Here is a 20,607-nt window from a genome sequence, read left to right as displayed (position 1 = left end):
GCGAAAGGGGTGATTTGAACTTTTATATTTTTATGATTTTAATATTTTTAAAAACATTTTTTTTACTTTTTGCATGCTCCAATAGTCTCCATGGGAGACTAAAAACTGCAGTACTTTGATCGGGATACAGGTGATGATCAGATTGCCTGTATGTAGCAGAAATGCTCACTCAGCGCCGGAGCCCACATCAAAGGGAGGGATTCCGACATCGGCGTACTATTACACCCGATGTCGGAAAGAGGTTAAATGGGTTGTCTGGTATGAAATTATCATTTAAACTTTAAATGTAGTGGCCACATCGCAATAATCCATGATGTGGCGATAAACCGTACTGACATGTGCTTTCATCCCAAAACATTGTGGATTTCAAATTGTTAATTGACGTGCAATTTGTTGCCAAAACTGTTGTCTATCTGTAAAATCACACAACTATTAACTGTACAGTTTAAAACTGCAACATATGCAACCAACTTTCCAATTAAAAGTATGGAGAATGTGTTGGTCCGGGAATATGTGAAAAAGGGTCAGGTAATATTTACTTGTAACTAAAAAGTGGCCCCCCAGAATGTAAGGGCTCGCTAACATGACCGTATAAATCAGGAAGTGCAATCTGATAAAAAAGGGATCGCACTCGGACCAATGATATTGAATGACGCAGTGCAGATCTGTGTATTTTTTCTCACCTGTATTCAGTGTGATAAAATAATCACCGCATGCCGTGATTTCTTTCCGAAATCAGATGGGTGCAGGAAAATAATTGGATGTCATATGGAGCTACAGTATAGCATTGGCAATTTTATTTATATATTGCTTTTCTGTAAGATGGGAGACTGTAAATGCTCCTGTAAAAGGTTAATGGCTGCTGAGTAAAAAATGGATTGTATACTGATGACCAGGATGAGAGTGGGATCAAATATATATATATATATATATATATATATATATATATATATATATATATATATATATATATACTAGATGGTGGCCCGATTCTGACGCATCGGGTATTCTAGAGTATGCATGTCCACGTAGTATATTGCCCATTTACGTAGTATATTGCCCAGCAACGTAGTATACAGCATAGCGACGTAGGATATTGCCGCCCAGCTACGTAGTATATTGCACAGAGCCACATAGTATATTGCACAGCTTTGTAGTATATTGCCCAGCCACGTAGTATATTGCCCAGCCTTGTAGTATACAGCAGAGCCACGTAGGATATTGCCCAGTGACGTAGTATATTACCGAGGCACGTATAGGGCCAAAAAATAAAAAATAAACATACTCACCTAACGATCCGAGGGCCCCTTGTAGTGTATCATACTCACCATTCTTGTCGCTGCTCCTCTGCGTCCTGCCTCTTCTCTTCCTGGGATCCTGTGCTAGTGGTCGGCTTCAGGAAAATGGCCGCTGGATGCTGCGCGTGCGCAGATCGAGATCGCGGCGGCCATTTTCCTGAAGCCGAGTTCCATTGCAAGTGCCAGGGCTGGAGGGAGCAGGACCTATGAAGACGTCGCGGTCACATGACCGTGACGTCACGGCAGGTCCTTGCCGCACACCAGCCCTGGGACGGGACCGCACCGCAAGCTGACGCTTGTAATGGAGCGGTCCGGGGAGCGTGGCGAGGAGCGAGAGAGGCGGCGGAGGGTGAGTATAGCAGGTTTTTTTTTTTTATTTATTATTTTTAACATTACATTTTGTACTATTGATGCCGCATAGGCAGCGTCAATAGTACAAAGTTGGGGACACACAGGGTTAATAGCAGCGGTAACGGAGTGCGTTACCCGCGGCATAACGCGGTCCGTTACCGCCGGCATTAACCCTGTGTGAGCGTTTGTATGCGGGCGCCGGCAGTGAGTGCGGGGAGTAAGCGGCCATTTTTTTCTGGACTATGCGCGTCGCTGATTGGTCGCGGCAGCCATGACAGGCAGCTGCCGAGACCAATCAGCGAACGAATAACAGTGACAGACAGAAGGACAGACGGAAGTACCCTTAGACAATTATATAGTAGATATATATATACAGTCATGGCCAAAAGTATTCACACCCCTGCAATTCTGTCAGATAATACTCAGTTTCTTCCTGAAAATGATTGCAATCACAAATTCTTTGGTATTATTATCTTCATTTAATTTGTCTTAAATGAAAAAACACAAAACAGAATGAAGCAAAAAGCAAAACATTGATCATTTCACACACAACTCCAAAAATGGGCCAGACAAAAGTATTGGCACCCTCAGCCTAATACTTGGTTGCACAATCTTTAGCCAAAATAACTGCGACCAACCGCTTCCGGTAACCATCAATGAGTTTCTTACAATGCTCTGCTGGAATTTTAGACCATTCTTCTTTGGCAAACTGCTCCAGGACCCTGATATTTGAAGGCTGCCTTCTCCAAACTGACATTTTTAGATCTCTCCACAGGTGTTCTATGGGATTCAGGTCTGGACTCATTGCTGGCCACCTTAGAAGTCTCCAGTGCTTTCTCTCAAACCATTTTCTAGTGCTTTTTGAAGTGTATTTTGGGTCATTGTCCAGCTGAAAGACCCATAACCTCTGAGGGAGACCCAGCTTTCTCACACTGGGCCCTACATTATGCTGGAAAATTTGTTGGTAGTCTTCAGACTTCATAATACCATGCACACGGTCAAGCAGTCCAGTGCCAGAGGCAGCAAAGCAACCCCAAAACATCAGGGAACCTCCACCATGTTTGACTGTAGGGACCGTGTTCTTTTCTTTGAATGCCTCTTTTTTTCTCCTGTAAACTCTATGATGATGCCTTTGCCCAAAAAGCTCTACTTTTGTCTCATCTGACCAGATAACATTCTTCCAAAACGTTTTAGGCTTTTTCAGGTAAGTTTTGGCAAACTCCAGCCTGGCTTTTTTATGTCTTGGGGTAAGAAGTGGGGTCTTCCTGGGTCTCCTACCATACAGTCCCTTTTCATTCAGACGCCGACGTATAGTACGGGTTGACACTGTTGTACCCTCGGACTGCAAGGCAGCTTGAACTTGTTTGGATGTTAGTCGAGGTTCTTTATCCAACATCCGCACAATCTTGCGTTGAAATCTTATGTTAATTTTTCTTTTCCGTCCACATCTAGGGAGGTTAGCCACAGTGCCATGGGCTTTAAACTTCTTGATGACACTGCGCACGGTAGACACAGGAACATTCAGGTCTTTGGTGATGGACTTGTAGCCTTGAGATTGCGCATGCTTCCTCACAATTTGGTTTCTCAAGTCCTCAGACATTTCTCTGGTCTTCTTTCTTTTCTCCATGCTCAATGTGGTACACACAAGGACACAGGACAGAGGTTGAGTCAACTTTAATCCATGTCAACTGGCTGCAAGTGTGATTTAGTTATTGCCAACACCTGTTAGGTGCCACAGGTAAGTTACAGGTGCTGATAATTACACAAATTAGAGAAGCATCACATGATTTTTCGAACAGTGCCAATACTTTTGTCCACCCCCTTTTTTATGTTTGGTGTGGAATTATATCCAATTTGGCTTTAGAACAATTCTTTTGTTTTTTTCATTTAAGACAAATTAAATGAAGATAATAATACCAAAGAATTTGTGTTTGCAATCATTTTCAGGAAGAAACTGAGTATTATCTGACAGAACTGCAGGGGTGTGAATACTTTTGGCCATGACTATATATATATATATATACTCGTGTGACCCTAGCATTAATGATGGACCCCAGTCTGACACAGACTGCAGTAGTGGTTGTGCAGCATTATATCAAGACTCTTTGTGAGCTCCATTTTTTATATGAATCCTCCACCAGTCGCATTCTGACACAATGCCAGCCATTACTGAGGGCATCAGACTGCTTTTTCCACAAGACGATCACAGCAGATAGAGTATCTGGAAAGGCACCGTTTTTAGCATCTCAGATTAGTTTCAGTTACTATGGCAGCTATATTCATTAACAGAAACAATGGCTATGGGTCATTTACATCCAGTTTTATTTATAGATCCAGCCGGAATTAATTGGATTCTATACACAATGATTGCATATTCCCAATCTGAGTGCTCCCCTCCATCCAACTAGGAATTATAAATGTCACTTCCTATGGACTCACTCAGTACAGCTGACATAAAATCGTTTCGAGCTCAACATAATGTCACTGTTTCGTATTCCCAGTCGATGGTAGATACCGTACAATACTGAATGGTTCCCAGGAGAAGGTCAAAAGGAAACCATAATCAGAAGACAGGTTTGAAAATCTTTCCTTTTTCTACTCTCCGGGGTTTCCATCGCTGCAGTATGCGGTCATTACAGAAAGGGAAATATTTATTTTCTTGTTTTGTGCTATAAAATAATCACTCGCTCGCTAGTTATGTGAAACAAGTAATGCTGCCTACATGTGGAACCTGACCACATACTGGGATTTTTTGTAAACACCATCTCGCCGGACTTGATGATGGGTGTGAAGGAGATAAACGCTCCTGATTCATTAAGAGGTACATGTTTCTTAATGAATCAGGAGCATTTATCCAGTGGCATGCACCTAAGTGCGCCATGCCAGAAACGTTACTCCTGTCAGAGACTGGAGTAATATTCCTGCCATAAAGTACACACCATAGCTTGTTAGGAATTAGACGAACTGTGGCGTTAGGCCCCTGCTCCGCCCCTGTCCCACCCCAGATCCTCCCATTTTGTTGGAGATGGGAGAAATTGCTACTAAAATGCCATAAGTCGTAACATTTTTGCACAACTCCAAGGTGCCCCCAAATTTGGCAACTTTTCAAAGCAATTTACGCCAGAATTCTAGCGAAAATGCTTTGATGAATCGGTGACCATTGTGTTCTTTTTGATATTTTTATATAGAGATGCAAGCATGGGAAAGACACCTGGGGGTAAGAGGGCATGCCAGCTAAAGTGGAAACATAAATGCAAAATAAACGACTGTAGGGTAAGGACAGGAGGGAAAAACATAAGATATAAGGTAGATGCAAAGATTATCCTAAGACTTCCATGTGAAGGTGGAGTGCGACCCATTCCATGTTATGCTATGGTGATTCATGGTTACTACAATGGAATTTAGTTACGGTACTACTAAAACTTAAGCTTTTTGTTTTATTGGGAATTATGATGAATTAATGAAATTCAGAAAATGATGATTTCATATACAGTTGTCCATTTTGTTTTGCACTAAACTAAAATATACAGAATTTAATGGGGTCTAAATTCTAATAGGTATTTACAGGTGATAAGAGAACGTGCTCGACTAAGGTGTTATCCAAGCATGCCTGGGTGCTAACAAGTGACTTCGGCATGCTCGGAAAATATGCTCAAGTCCCCGCGCCTGCCTGTCTCATGGCTGTTCAACAGCCACAACACATGCAGGGATTGTCTAACAAACAGGTAATCCCTGCGTGTGTTGTGGCTGTCGAGCAGTCACGAGACATGCAGCAAAGGGGACTCGAACATATTTTTCGAGCACACCGAAGTCACTCGTTAGTACCCAAGCATACTCAGATAACACCTTATTTGAGCACGTTTGGTCACTCATCACTAGTATACAGAAAATTCATGTGTGAGTCTTTTCTACAATGTAGAGCATACACAAGCACAGTGCGAGATGGCTTGGATAGAACCCATGTATAAAGAGGAAATGTAAGCTATTTCATTGCATGAGCCCACTAAGTGTATTACTTGACAAATACAGATTGCTGTTGGTTCACTACTTGGGTATTAATAGTCACAAGTTGTTCTTCAAAGATGAATACTAATTAGGGATGACTGAATAGCTTCAGATAAGTGCTTATCCCAATAGCTATAGCGCTTACCGAATAGCTGCCTCAGCGCCGCAGCTGCATGTGTCACGGCTGTGTGACTGTCACAGCACATGTATGGGGAGCCTGAGTGTTGTGACTGTCACACAGACGCGACACATGCAGCTGCGGCCCGAACAGCTGATTATCGGGAGCGCTCCAGGTATCCGGGTTCCTGAGGCAGCTATTCGGGAAGCACTATAGCTATTCGGATAAGCACTTATCCAAAGCTGCTCGGTCAACCGTAATACTAATGCTTGAAATCACCAAAAATCTTCTTAAATGAAACAGCTTTCAGAGCCTCATGAGAAGAACACTAAAGGGACGATTCCTTCAGGATAAGAATATACTGTCTGACAGGATCAGATACATTGCATTTATTGCCAGTGACATTTATTTTACTCAGATTGTAGGTCCGTGTGAGGTGATTAGTCACCTTCCACCTCTACCATCAGTTCTCATGAATAACCCCACAGACTTACAATGTACAGAATTGCTGATTTACCTACCATCTAATGGAATTCTGAGGAAAAGGTTGTTTGAGACGTCTAACATAATCAGCCTCATTAGCTTGAGAACATTTACTTTGCCCAGATCATCAGTGACATCACTCAGCTTTGCCAGGAAATGTTTGGTGGAGTTAATGCAGTTCTCTGTGGTCTGTAATAGTCCAGGTCCAGACAAAGCTAAAAACAAAATCAACAAGTATGAGTTAAATAACCTTGTACACCCTTATGACAAAAGAAAAAATCACAATACACCGTGTACCCAGATAATTCCTCCAAAGGAGCCACTATCAGTGACTGGTTCCTGGTTATATACTGTAAGGCTCTATTCATATGGAAAGGATAGGAATGTTTTACTGTATCTTGGGATCCACTTACTGTACATTTTTAAGAGGCGGTATTCAACTGATAGCATAGTCTTTCTTTAGAAAGGATCACCCATATTTTATTGCTCAGATGAAGCCCTAAAGGGAGTCTGTCACCACATTTGACCTATGTAAACTATTAATATGAGTATACAGGCTTTAGAATGCTGAGAACAGTCCTCCATGTGTTTCTAATATTAGCTGTGTTGTTGCTGAAAATCATCTTTTATCACTTTATATAAGTGACCTCTTCCAGGCTCCTGGGAGGAGGGTGCCCGGAAATAACTCTGCCCCCAGAGCTTATTTTAAATATAAGAGGGAGTTACCAGTGTCATATGCATTGCATACCTCCCAACTTTTAAGGAACAGAAAGAGGGACAGATCATGTGACATGCTAAAAAAAGCACAGCAAATTTTCGTCAGGCCCCTGGCCACACCTATTCAATTGTTTCATTATTTTTAAGCGACTTTATGGGATGAAAAAATATTTTATTCTTAAATACATACATTGTACACATCAGTGTATTTCTATCAATATTATCTGCCTGTAGTCAGAGCCTGCAATACAGATCAAGTACACAAAATTCTACCATCTTCAGAGTCAGAGCTTGTGGGTCAGCAACTTAACGCCAAACTGTCAACGGGATTTTGCTAAGTAAAAAAAAAAAAAGAACTCCGCCTTGTAGTTCTTGTGTAATCAGTTAATGAGATGCTCGTACCTGAAAGTATGACTTTTCTTGGTTTCTCTGGCATAGAGCACCAAGATAAGACTCTGCCTACATAGTAGAAGAACAGCGCTCCATCCAGGTATAGTAATTCAAGAAGATAAGTTTATTCTGCCATAGTGAAGCAACGTTTCGACCAAATAGGTCTTTTTTCAAGCAACAGTCCCGCCCCGGAGCACGAGCATCTCATTAACTGAAAACTTCTAACACTGATTACACAAGGACTACAGGACGGATTTCTTCAACCCAGGTAACATTTTAATTAGTATAACGACGTCAATATGACAATGCCTGCATATTACTTAGCAAAATCCTGCTGATGCTGACAGGCTCCCTTTAAGTGTCTATCTGTAATGTTAAGGTTGTGGGTTTGAAACTGAGGGGACTCGCACACACAAAAAAAATAACATTTTTGTAATTGCTTATTATTTTTACTACTTTTATAGAAAATAAAATTCTTCACCTCAGCATACAGGCACCATAAAAATAAATTGTTACACAATGTGGTAGAGCAGCAGCCTTATAACACAGAGATGTGAGTTTGAGTCCAGTGTGAAACCTGATCCCTGGAAGGAGCAGAAGACAAGTTCTGTGTTGGTTACTTGTCTTACACTGATAACTCCCTTTCATGTAAAAATAATCTCTGGGGACAGAGTTATCTTTCAGACACCATCTGCCCCTGCGGTCATTATAAAAAGTGATAAAAGATGATTTCTCAGCCACAAGGTATGCTGAGAAACAGATATGAGACACACAGGTGGTCCTTTTTTTCAGCGTTATATAACCTGTATGCTCATATTAATAGTTTGGATGGGTCAAATGTGGTGACAGATTCCCTTTAATGCCGAAACATGCAGTGGAAGTGGTGTATGTTTGGTCACTTTACTGAACTAGATCTGGGCACCTGTATTATATTTTTTGTTGCAGTTGTATCAACCACCAATCAATTTTGAATTTCTAAAGGAGCCATGAAGGAAATGGTCACATAATATGCATATTTAATTTCATGGGTCAACTCTATTTAATATGCTAATGTTTATCTATGTGGTGGCATTATAGTACAACACTGTAATGGAATCTTGAAGGAATGACATCTGCAATTATACTTTTAATATTTTTTTGTAGGCTGTGCAACACTGGGGTGAAAGGGGAGTTGTTTTGTCCATTTCAGCCCCATTCTCTGACATACAGCAACAAAGGGGTGTAGCTTAGGTATTGAAATTAGTAATTAGCCAGCCTTTTTGCGCCCAGCTCTGGCCATGTGCCAACACAGGAACCAGAGCTTAAAGCCAGCCTGTCAGCAGGATTTTGCTAATTAAACTATAGACATTGTCATGTTGCCACTGTTATACTGATTAAAATGACACTTGCGTCAAAAAATCCATCTTATAGTCTTTGTGTAATCAGTGTTAGAAGTTTTCAGCTAATGAGATGCTCAATCTCTGGGGCGGGACTGTAGGAGGAGTCTTATCTTCCTGCTCTAAGCCAGAGAAACCAATGAAAGACCTGCCCACAGGCCGTCCCGAAGCACAAACATGTTCCTCATCAGAGACACACAGAGAGAGAGAGACAGACTGTAGTTAGGGGTAACCTGTGGGCAGGACTCTTCTTGGTCTCATCTTGGTCTCTCTGGCCTAGAGCAGGAAGATAAGACTCTACCTACAGTTCCGTCCTGGAGAACGAGCATCTCATTAACTGTAAACTTCTAACACTGATTACACAAGAACCACAAGACAGATTTCTTCACCCCAGGTATCATTTTAATCAGTGTAACAGCGGCAACATGACAATGCCTGTAGTATACTTAGCAAAATTCTGCTGACAGGTTCACTTTAAGGTGAAGATCAGGGTACCTTTTAGATGTGGACTCGATTATAAAGCTGTAAATGTTACTAATTTAAGTAAATTTAGCTTCATTTTTTGGGCTGGAAAACCAATTCAAATAAGGAAACAAATTAACCTAACTAACCATAAAATGTGACTGACTGCTCAGTTGTCCACTAAATTTATTAAACATTTCACATTTAAAGAAAAAAAGCAATCCGCATATACAGTGATCAGAGAATGTTCTGAAAAGACATTTTTCAATTTTATGAATGCAAATAACCAACTAGAGGTAAAACTCGGCTTGTGTGAGTTTGGTGCTTTATACAACTGCTATGCTGATTGCATTATGCTCCTTCTCTCCCGGATGATTTGTGCTTCATTGTCAAATGGTAAATTCTAGAAAAGTGAAAAATCTACTGAAAGTCTGAAAGAGCCAACAGGGTTTTATAAACATATTTATGTGGAATTCAGGAACACACATAATCGCAGGGTACACAAATTCCCTGTGACAAAGTGTGTTGAAGAAAATGAACCCTTTGTCAGCTCTCACATATACAAAGCTATATGAATTGGATTAACAAACATCACATAAGGCTACTTTCACACTAGCGTTTGTAGCAGCTGCGGAGGGCTGCGGACTTCCTCCGTGAAGCCCCGCCCTAGGCCGCACCTCAGCCGCTAGCTCCGCCTATTTCTGCATGCGGCCAGCATGTGGGCTGCGTACCTATCTTTAACATTAGGTAAGCAGCTCATGCCGCAGTATGCGGATGCTTCCACATGCGTCGTTTTGACGATGCGGAAAAAAAAAGAAATTGCTACAAGCTGCGTCCTACGCTGGTCTCCGCATCGTCAAAACGACGCATGCGGAAGCATCCACATACTGCAGCACGACCTGCGTACCTAATGTTAAAGATAGGTAGACAGGCCGCATGCCGGCCGCATGCAGAAATAGGGGGAGCTAGCGGCCGAGGGCGGGGCTTCACGGAGGAAGTCCGCAGCCCTCCGCAGCTGCTGCAAACGCTAATGTGAAACTAGCCTAGAGCAGTGCTCTCTGTCTGCAGAGGTTTGGTTAGATAAGACCTGCTGGGCTAGCCATCAGCTAATCCCTATGAATCAGGTGTCTGAATGCCCCTCAGTGATCAGTTTTTATCGCCAGGGGCTGGATCTCTGCACAGGCTAATGGTGGTGAATCACAAGCATGAAAATTGCTGCTATGAAAGCAGATTTCATAACAGAAGTTGTCCTACAGTTGATAGCTACAATATATAGGGATGAGTGGAGCCACGGAAGTTCTGGTTCTGGACTGAACTTTAGTCCAAAGTTCGGTTTGGGGACCAGAACTGTACCCAAACGCCATTGAAATCAATGGGGAACTGAAATTTGGAGCTGGAAAATCTCTCACCCTTGCTCAGTGTCTGGTATGAACACCAAACTTTATAGTTAGGGTTCGCTCATCTCTAACAATACTTTGTCAATAGCAGAAAACACCAAGTAAATCTGATTTCATGACACTAGTAAAAATACTGAATAAGACTGTAAATATTTTTCATGGTTCCCTGCTTAATGACAAGCACTTTTTATAGTTACAGTCTATTTTTCTAGATTTTAATATGATATACTGCGCTGACTTGAATGTGCTGCAGTGTCAACCATTGCCAGCAGGTGGCATTGTCATACCCCTTTACTTCTTTCTGTCCATCAAGTCGTCTGTATCGCTATGTATTCCTAATTTACATTTTGTCCTAAATTTTAACTTTGAAAGTTATGTTTTGCATAGTCCTATCTTCGAGGGTGCTTTTGGAAATCAGTAAAATGTTCTTTGGCTTTACTCTTTCCAAAATATTTTCTTTTGCTCCTTTTTCATAGCAGATTGAAACAAAATGTATTTGAAATGTATTATTATTGTTCTACAGTTGCTTTCAAATATTTACCTTTGTTAAAGAAAGGCCGTATGACTTTCCATAAAGTTGGGTTACTGTTGAATATAATCCCATTTTCATTCATGCCAATACACTGTAATCCCAATTTACTGCCAAACCTTGACACATAATGATTGTGCTTCATCACATGGCATGTTGCTGAAGATCTGTGGGGAAATAAGTATCATATTCAGCAGTATATAACATATGTATGATTGAAGAAGCAAAAACTGCTGTTATAGATGTGAGTAGTAAACCATTTAATAAATCACAATGTGGTAAAACCTTGTGTTTCAGGTATCAAAAGTGTCCTTTGTGTTATTATTTGTACAGTTCTGCTTCTGTACTTCAGCTTGCACAAAAGCTTATAAACATGGTCACATAGGCGGATTATAATGAGGGCAACTTGGGCTACTGCCCGGGGCTCAAATCCTTCCCGAAGCTCCACTGATGGCAATACAGAATGGCAGCACAGCTCTAGTGGATAGCCTGTCGCCTTTCCTGTGACATGGTGGTGCGATTACATCAGCCTGCGCAAATATCTTCGCACGTAAAGCGCCATGGAAAAAATGGCAATATAGATAATAATAATAAATAATAATACCTCAGCTAGGTCTGGCGCAATGACTTTACCGCACCAGCATGTTTGCACTAGCCTCAAGAAGAAGGTAGCTGCAGGAGATCATATGGAAAGGTGAGTATTAAAAGCATTTTTTTTTCGCAATAGAATAAATTAAATGGGGGTGAGAGAGAGAGCGGTATAATGAATAGAGGGTATGGGGTGAGGAGAGGAAAGTATAGTGAATTAAAGGCAACCTGTGACAGAAAAAAAGGCTAAAACTCAGCAGACATGGGCAGAAATGGGGTTAATCTGCAGGTTAATTAGAGCACCAACTGACAGCTGGCTCTTATGATAGCGCTAATGCTGCTCTGGCTGTCAGTCAGTGCCAGGGGTGTGGCTACAGATGCCACTCAATGCCATGCACTGAGCGGTGACTGAAGCCATGCTGGTCACGTCTCTATATCTGAAAGCCTAAGCCCAACAGGAGGAATACATTAATTTCCTCCCGCAGTGAGTGTGGCAGCTGTATGGCTTCAGAATGCTATTATCCTGCAGATTAACCCCTTATCTGTAGGGTAATAGCATTTTTTTGCATGACAGGTTCCCTTTAAGGGAGGAGGTTGGGAGAGAGGAAATGTTAAGGAATTGATGGTGGAGGATGGGAGAAAGGACATGATGACTTCATGAATTGGAGGGGGACGTAATAATGAATTGAGGGAGCAGGAGGTGCAAAGTGGTGGGGCATTGAGGACATAGGAGAGTGACTGGTAATGAATTTGGGGAAAGTACATGGGCTAATTAATTTATACATTTATTGGGTGGGTAAATGTAGCTAATTATAATTATTGGGGAGCAGAGGGGTAGATTATCAGTTTACATTTGGAATGGCGTGTCGCATAATAACTAATTATACATTAGATGTAGTGCATGTTTGTATTCAGTGGTGAAGTGTGGGGGGATTTCTTACTCAAGATGTATAATTGCCCCATATATTGCGGGGCAATTATACATGATTAGTAATTTGGTTTCCCCGTACTAATTTATTTTTGACTGGAGTACTAGGGATTTCTTACTCAAGAAACAAATGTGTACATATATGTGAGTTTTATCATTTTCAGGGGCGCCGTGATCAGTGCGGCAGTCAATGCAGTGACCGAGTTACGGCATTAGGACGATGACATGAAGGATTGACAATATGATGAAGATGTAATTGGCAAAATATCAGAGGGAAGTTACTGGATGTAAACAATTCTATATAGAGGCGATGTGCCCACGTTCCGGATGTAGCAGCGCTTTGGAAGCAGCTTTCTCTGCGTCCAAAACGCTGCAGTCTGTTGAACGCAGGTAAATCCGTATTTGTTCACTGAACCATGCAGATTTATCACGTTCAATACATTCTATTGAAGTAATATCTGTTGCTGGGACTAGCGTCTCCACAAGAGAAATTGACATGCAGCAGTCCTGAAAGACGCGCCCCGTGTCAGTTTCCGCAGGTGATCCACAGGTGCACATTTCTAGAAATCCTATTCACTATGCTTTAAACACGCAGCGTCAAAACCGCAGAAATTCCTGAACGTGGGAATGTTCCCTAGGGGTATGTGCTTGCAATATTTTTATTCCAATGTCAGAGCTGCTGAGAGTATTCATCAGCCGGCATTATAAATAAATATAAAAAAAATGTGAGTTCCACTCTGTTTTTGATAACTAACATGGCAAAACTAACAGCTGTGGGCTGCAACCCTCAGCTATCAGCTTCATCATGACTGGTTTTCAAGAATAGAGGAATCCCAACGCCATTTTTTTTAATTATTTAAACCGGCTTTTTATTTATTTATGAAACCTCCCATCAGCCACGCCTGTTCTCGCTGTTATTAGCACCAGCAGGTGTAGGCCGATGGGAGTAGTACTCTCTCATCAGCCGACGCCTCTGTGACCGGGCTCACACTGTCATCTGACAGCGTGGGAACCGCAGCTCTCTGACCACTGGTAATAATGTTACTGTCGATCAGAGGTACTGTTTGCTTTGCTGTCATGCAGATGACAGCCTGGCAAACAACAGATGTTCGAGCTCCCCATTCATCAGGATCAGGTTCAGGTACTGCTGTGGTACCCGAACCAAACTTTGCCGAAATGTTCGTCCGAACCCGCCGGTCATGAACATCACGGTGTTCGCCCATCACTACACATAACACTAAAGCACGACTCCAGTGTTCTTTTTATTGTATCGCTGGAGTGGTGCTTTAAATGTAATTCCTGTGCCCCCTGTCTCATACTCACCTGCTGCTGCTTTCATCCTTTTCCAGTGTCGCTCCAGTGTTTCATGGAACTGCGCATAGTTCAATTTTCAATTCAAGTCTATGAGAGCCTTGATTTGGGTCTCATAGACTTGCATTGATCTCTTGCGATGTAACTTCTGACTGCCGGCCAGTCAGATGTTATGGGCACAAGATGGTGCCGTGGGACCGAAGCGGTGGCGAAAGACAGTGAAGCCACCGCAAGGTGAGGATATGAATGGGTGCTTACATTTAAAGCGCCATTCCAGCGCTGAAAAATAAATGCTGGAGTGGTGCTATAAAGGTACCAAGCAACTGCAGACTGAATATCAAAGCCTTTAAATACAACAAAATTGTACGAACTGTTTCTTTAAAGCTGGTCACGCACCATAGATAACTGTCATCTGAGGGCCATGTGACTTCCATGGGGAGAATGCAGTGAGCTGCTGCTAGAATCATTTGGCAGCAGTTTACTTCACAGCAGAATAATAGAATTGTACAGTTGAATCAATACCACCCGATCCTTATATCTCCATTGTTTGTTGAGGAAGAGCCAGGAGGCCACCAAACACAGTAGATTGCTGGCCGATCCCACTGAAATCAACAGGTAATGTCTATAAGGGGCTTAAAGGGAACCTGTCATTTAAAAAAACGCTATTAACCTAAAGATATGGGGTTAATCTGAACGTTAATAGCATTCTGAAGCAGGCCGATGCCCTTACTGAAAGACCCGCTGTTGGGAGGAAATTAACTTTATTCCCCCCAGCCTCCTTGGGCTTTCAGACATAGTGGTGCGTGTTGTGAATTTGGTTTTTGGGCTCCCCCGGTGGTCGCTGGTGGTACTGGACTTGTGTGCTTCACTTTCTCTGTTCACCTGTTTCCATCAGGATGTGGGAGTATCCTATTTAGCCTTGCTGCTCAGTTATTCTAGTGCCGGCCATCAATGTAACCAGAGCCTTTCTGTTGCATGTTCCTGCTCCTAGACTACTATCAGCTAAGTTGGACTCTTAGTCCTAAGTTTGTTTGCATTTTTGTTCCAGTTCACAGTTATGGTATGTTTCTGTAGCTGGAAGCTCTTGTGGGCCGAAATTACCACTCCGGTGTCATGAGTTGACACATGAGTCTTAAAGTAATTTCTGGATGGTATTTTAATAGGGTTTTCAGCTGACCGTGAAGTTCCCTATTGTATCTTCTTGCTATCTAGTAAGCGGACCTCGCTTTGCTGAACCTACCTTCATACTGCGTATGTCTTTTCCTCTGAACTCACCGTCAATATATGTGGGGGGCTTCTGTCTCCTTTTTGGGGGAATTTCCCTAGAGGTAAGCCAGGTCTGTTTTTTCCTCTATTAGGGTTAGTTAGTTCTCCGGCTGGCGCTGGGCGTCTAGGGATAAAACGTAGGTACGTCACCCGGCCACTGTTAGTTGTGTGGTAGGTTTAGCTCACGGTCAGCTCGAGATTCCATCACCCAAGAGCTAGTCTGTTATTTAAGTTCTCTGACGTTCCCTTGCCATTGGGAACCATGACAGTATGGCCGGCCAAGGGTTAAAACCGTTGGCAGAAGAAAGGAGAGAAAAAGAAGTCTGCAGATTTTTTTTTTTTTTTTTTTCTTCTGAGCTTGCTCTATAGTTCACTCAGTTGCATTTCTGCTCTAATTGCAGCCTTTGTCTCTCTCTCTCCTTCTAATCCTTGAATGGCTCTGATCTCACCTGATTAAAATGGATCCTCAGAGTTTGGCTACAGGTTTGAATAATCTTGCTACGAAGGTTCAAAATTTACAGGATTTTGTTATTCATGCTCCTATATCTGAACCTAGAATTCCTATACCAGAATTTTTCTCCGGGGATAGATCTCGTTTCCTGAATTTCAAATATAATTGTAAATTATTTCTTTCCCTGAGATCTCGCTCCGCTGGAGATCCCGCACAGCAGGTTAGGATAGTAATTTCCTTGCTGCGGGTTGACCCTCAAGACTGGGCATTTGCATTGGCACCCGGGGATCCTGCGTTGCTCAATGTGGATGCGTTTTTTCTGGCTTTGGGGTTGCTTTATGAGGAACCTAATTTAGAGATTCAGGCTGAAAAAACCTTGATGGCCCTATCTCAAGGGCAAGATGAAGCTGAAATATACTGCCAAAAATTTCGTAAATGGTCTGTGCTTACTCAGTGGAATGAGTGCGCCCTGGCGGCGAATTTCAGAGAGGGTCTCTCTGATGCCATTAAAGATGTTATGGTGGGGTTCCCTGCACCTACAGGTCTGAATGAGTCCATGACAATGGCTATTCAGATTGATCGGCGTTTGCGGGAGCGCAAACCTGTGCACCATTTGGCGGTGTCTTCTGAGAAGGCTCCAGAAAATATGCAATGTGATAGAATTCTGTCCAGAAGTGAACGGCAGAATTTTAGGCGAAAAAATGGGTTGTGCTTCTATTGTGGTGATTCAACTCATGTTATATCAGCATGCTCTAAACGTACAAAAAAGGTTGATAAGTCTATTTCAATTGGCACTTTACAGTCTAAGTTTATTTTGTCTGTGACCTTGATTTGTTCATTATCGTCAATTACCGCGGATGCCTATGTCGACTCTGGCGCCGCTTTGAGTCTCATGGATTGGTCCTTTGCCAGGCGCTGTGGGTTTGATCTAGAGCCTCTGGAAGTCCCTATACCTCTGAAGGGTATTGACTCTACACCATTGGCTAGTAATAAACCACAATACTGGACACAAGTGACTATGCGTATGAATCCAGACCATCAGGAGACGATTCACTTCCTTGTGTTGTACAATCTACATGATGTTTTGGTGCTTGGATTGCCATGGTTACAATCTCATAACCCAGTTCTTGACTGGAAAGCAATGTCTGTGTTAAGCTGGGGATGTCAGGGGGCTCATGGGGACGTACCTTTGGTTTCCATTTCGTCATCTATTCCCTCTGAGATTCCGGAATTTTTATCTGATTATCGTGATGTTTTTGAGGAGCCTAAGCTTGGTTCACTACCTCCTCACAGAGATTGCGATTGTACCATAGATCTGATTCCGGGCAGTAAATTTCCAAAGGGTCGTTTATTTAATCTATCTGTACCTGAACATGCTGCTATGCGAGAATATATTAAGGAGTCCCTGGAAAAGGGACATATTCGTCCTTCTTCATCTCCCTTAGGAGCCGGTTTTTTCTTTGTATCTAAAAAAGATGGCTCTTTGAGGCCGTGTATTGATTATCGACTCTTGAATAAAATTACAGTCAGATATCAGTATCCTCTGCCACTGCTGACTGATTTGTTTGCTCGAATAAAAGGGGCTAAGTGGTTCTCTAAGATTGATCTCCGTGGGGCGTATAATTTGGTGCGAATTAAGCAGGGGGATGAGTGGAAAACCGCATTTAATACGCCCGAGGGCCATTTTGAGTATTTAGTAATGCCTTTTGGTCTTTCAAATGCCCCTTCAGTCTTTCAGTCCTTTATGCATGACATTTTCCGGGAATATTTGGATAAATTCATGATCGTGTATCTGGATGATATTTTGATTTTTTCGGATGACTGGGATTCTCATGTCCAACAGGTCAGGAGGGTTTTTCAGGTTTTGCGGGCTAATTCCTTGTGTGTGAAGGGTTCTAAGTGTATTTTTGGGGTTCAAAAGATTTCTTTTTTGGGGTACATTTTTTCCCCCTCTTCCATTGAGATGGATCCTGTCAAGGTTCGGGCTATTTGTGATTGGACGCAACCTTCTTCGCTTAAGAGCCTTCAGAAATTTTTGGGCTTTGCTAATTTTTATCGTCGATTTATAACTGGTTTTTCTGATGTTGCTAAACCTTTGACTGATTTGACCAAAAAGGGTGCTGATGTTGCTGATTGGTCCCCTGCTGCTGTGGAGGCCTTTCGGGAGCTTAAGCGCCGCTTTTCTTCCGCCGCTGTGTTGCGTCAGCCTGATGTTACTCTTCCTTTTCAGGTTGAGGTCGATGCTTCCGAGATCGGAGCTGGGGCGGTCTTGTCGCAGAAAAGTTCCGATTGCTCCGTGATGAGACCTTGTGCGTTCTTTTCTCGAAAATTTTCGCCCGCCGAGCGAAATTATGATATTGGTAATCGGGAGCTTTTGGCTATGAAGTGGGCTTTTGAGGAGTGGCGTCATTGGCTTGAGGGGGCTAGACATCAGGTGGTGGTATTGACCGATCACAAGAATTTGATTTGTCTTTTTCGTCTGCGTTCCATCCTCAGACTAATGGCCAGACTGAGCGAACTAATCAGACCTTGGAGACTTATTTGAGGTGTTTTGTGTCTGCGGATCAGGATGACTGGGTTGCCTTTTTGCCATTGGCGGAGTTTGCCCTCAATAATCGGGCTAGTTCTGCCACTTTGGTTTCTCCTTTTTTTTGCAATTCGGGGTTTCATCCTCGCTTTTCTTCTGGTCAGGTGGAGTCTTCGGATTGTCCTGGAGTGGATACTGTGGTGGATAGGTTGCATCGGATTTGGGGACAGGTGGTGGACAATTTGGAGTTGTCCCAGGAGAAGACTCGGCATTTTGCTAACCGCCGTCGTCGTGTTGGTCCTCGTCTTCGTGTTGGGGACTTGGTGTGGTTGTCTTCTCGTTTTGTCCCTATGAGGGTTTCTTCTCCTAAGTTTAAGCCTCGGTTCATCGGCCCGTATAAGATTTTGGAGATTCTTAACCCTGTGTCCTTTCGATTGGACCTCCCGGCATCTTTTTCTATCCATAATGTCTTCCATCGGTCATTATTGCGCAGTTATGAGGTACCGGTTGTGCCTTCCGTTGAGCCTCCCGCTCCGGTGTTGGTTGAGGGTGAATTGGAGTACGTTGTGGAGAAGATCTTGGACTCCCGTGTTTCCAGACGGAAACTTCAGTATCTGGTCAAGTGGAAGGGCTACGGTCAGGAGGATAATTCTTGGGTGACAGCCTCTGATGTTCATGCCTCTGATTTGGTCCGTGCCTTTCATAGGGCTCATCCTGATCGCCCTGGTGGTTCTTGTGAGGGTTCGGTGCCCCCTCCTTGAGGGGGGGGTACTGTTGTGAATTTGGTTTTTGGGCTCCCCCAGTGGTCGCTGGTGGTACTGGACTTGTGTGCTTCACTTTCTCTGTTCACCTGTTTCCATCAGGATGTGGGAGTATCCTATTTAGCCTTGCTGCTCAGTTATTCTAGTGCCGGCCATCAATGTAACCAGAGCCTTTCTGTTGCATGTTCCTGCTTCTAGACTACTATCAGCTAAGTTGGACTCTTAGTCCTAAGTTTGTTTGCATTTTTGTTCCAGTTCACAGTTATGGTATGTTTCTGTAGCTGGAAGCTCTTGTGGGCCGAAATTACCACTCCGGTGTCATGAGTTGACACATGAGTCTTAAAGTAATTTCTGGATGGTATTTTAATAGGGTTTTCAGCTGACCGTGAAGTTCCCTATTGTATCTTCTTGCTATCTAGTAAGCGGACCTCGCTTTGCTGAACCTACCTTCATACTGCGTATGTCTTTTCCTCTGAACTCACCGTCAATATATGTGGGGGGCTTCTGTCTCCTTTTTGGGGGAATTTCCCTAGAGGTAAGCCAGGTCTGTTTTTTCCTCTATTAGGGTTAGTTAGTTCTCCGGCTGGCGCTGGGCGTCTAGGGATAAAACGTAGGTACGTCACCCGGCCACTGTTAGTTGTGTGGTAGGTTTAGCTCACGGTCAGCTCGAGATTCCATCACCCAAGAGCTAGTCTGTTATTTAAGTTCTCTGACGTTCCCTTGCCATTGGGAACCATGACAGGTGCGGCTAGCACAGCTTCAGTCATCGCTTGGTGCATAGTGAGCAGCGGCTGTAGCTGCACCACCCAACACTGACTGACAGCCGCACCTAATGCTGAAAAGTCTCTGACTGAAAGCCCAAGGATGCCAGGTGGAATAAAGTTCATTTTCTCCTGGCGGTGGAGCTCTCAGTGCCGGTACCGGGTGGCTTCAGTACTCCCCATATCTGCAGGTTAATAGCATTTTTTTTACATGATAAGTTCCTTTTAAGGCACAATGCACACAGTTTGGATATGTGTAAGAGGCCGCATTGTCGTGATAGGCAAATAATTTCAGCAACTGGTGTGTTTATCCTAGAAATAAATGGAATTGAGATAGATTAACACATTCTTTCCTTTATATTTGATGATTGACAAATAATTGTGCACAAAGTTCAAAATGACGGGCCGTCATGTTCTTCCCCATAGTTTTTTCCTGGGCACGAGCTCTATGGCGTCTCTGATTATTTTAATTACGGTAATAGTAAAGGACAACTTGGTATAATTTTTACTCCTCTTTTGCAGTCTTGCTGCTGTTATACATATAATTGGTGCCAATTGATGCCAGACATGGGGAGATCATGATGCTGCCACTTTTGATCCTTTCCTGTTTTGCAATTCTTTCTGATCCATTCAAAGGGAATAAATCATGAGCTATTATACAAAGAAATATTAAACTCAGGAGAGAATTAGTCAGAAATACCAAAATACACCTTCTGTCTTACACTGATTTTTATGTTATATTTCTGTTGTTGATATGTCTTACAGTAATTATGATAGGTTGGTTTTATTTGTATAATAACCAGAATAAAGTCATGTCTTTTTGTTTTATCTGTCTACCCCATGTTGGTAGACATCACCTACATTAACAGACAAGCCACATTTGCAACG

General features: G+C 42.7%; 1 protein-coding gene across 2 annotated transcripts in view; it reads right to left on the bottom strand.

Annotated features, from left to right (window-relative positions):
* Nucleotides 1–20,607, bottom strand: part of CYP19A1 (cytochrome P450 family 19 subfamily A member 1) — an 81,714-nt gene that overhangs the window by 39,482 nt on the left and 21,625 nt on the right. For both annotated transcript variants that reach the window (XM_077260951.1, XM_077260952.1), the window contains 2 exons: nt 11,139–11,293; nt 6,294–6,470 (listed from right to left, as the gene is read on the bottom strand). In XM_077260951.1, the coding sequence (XP_077117066.1) occupies nt 6,294–6,470; nt 11,139–11,293 (332 nt within the window). The remainder of the gene's footprint in view (nt 1–6,293; nt 6,471–11,138; nt 11,294–20,607) is intronic.

The sequence above is a fragment of the Ranitomeya variabilis genome, chromosome 5, assembly GCF_051348905.1.
Source record: "Ranitomeya variabilis isolate aRanVar5 chromosome 5, aRanVar5.hap1, whole genome shotgun sequence".
In the NCBI taxonomy this organism is placed as follows: Eukaryota; Metazoa; Chordata; class Amphibia; order Anura; family Dendrobatidae; genus Ranitomeya; species Ranitomeya variabilis.
The sequence above is the reverse complement of the archived record's forward strand: the minus strand, read 5'-3'. Positions and strand labels throughout refer to the sequence as shown.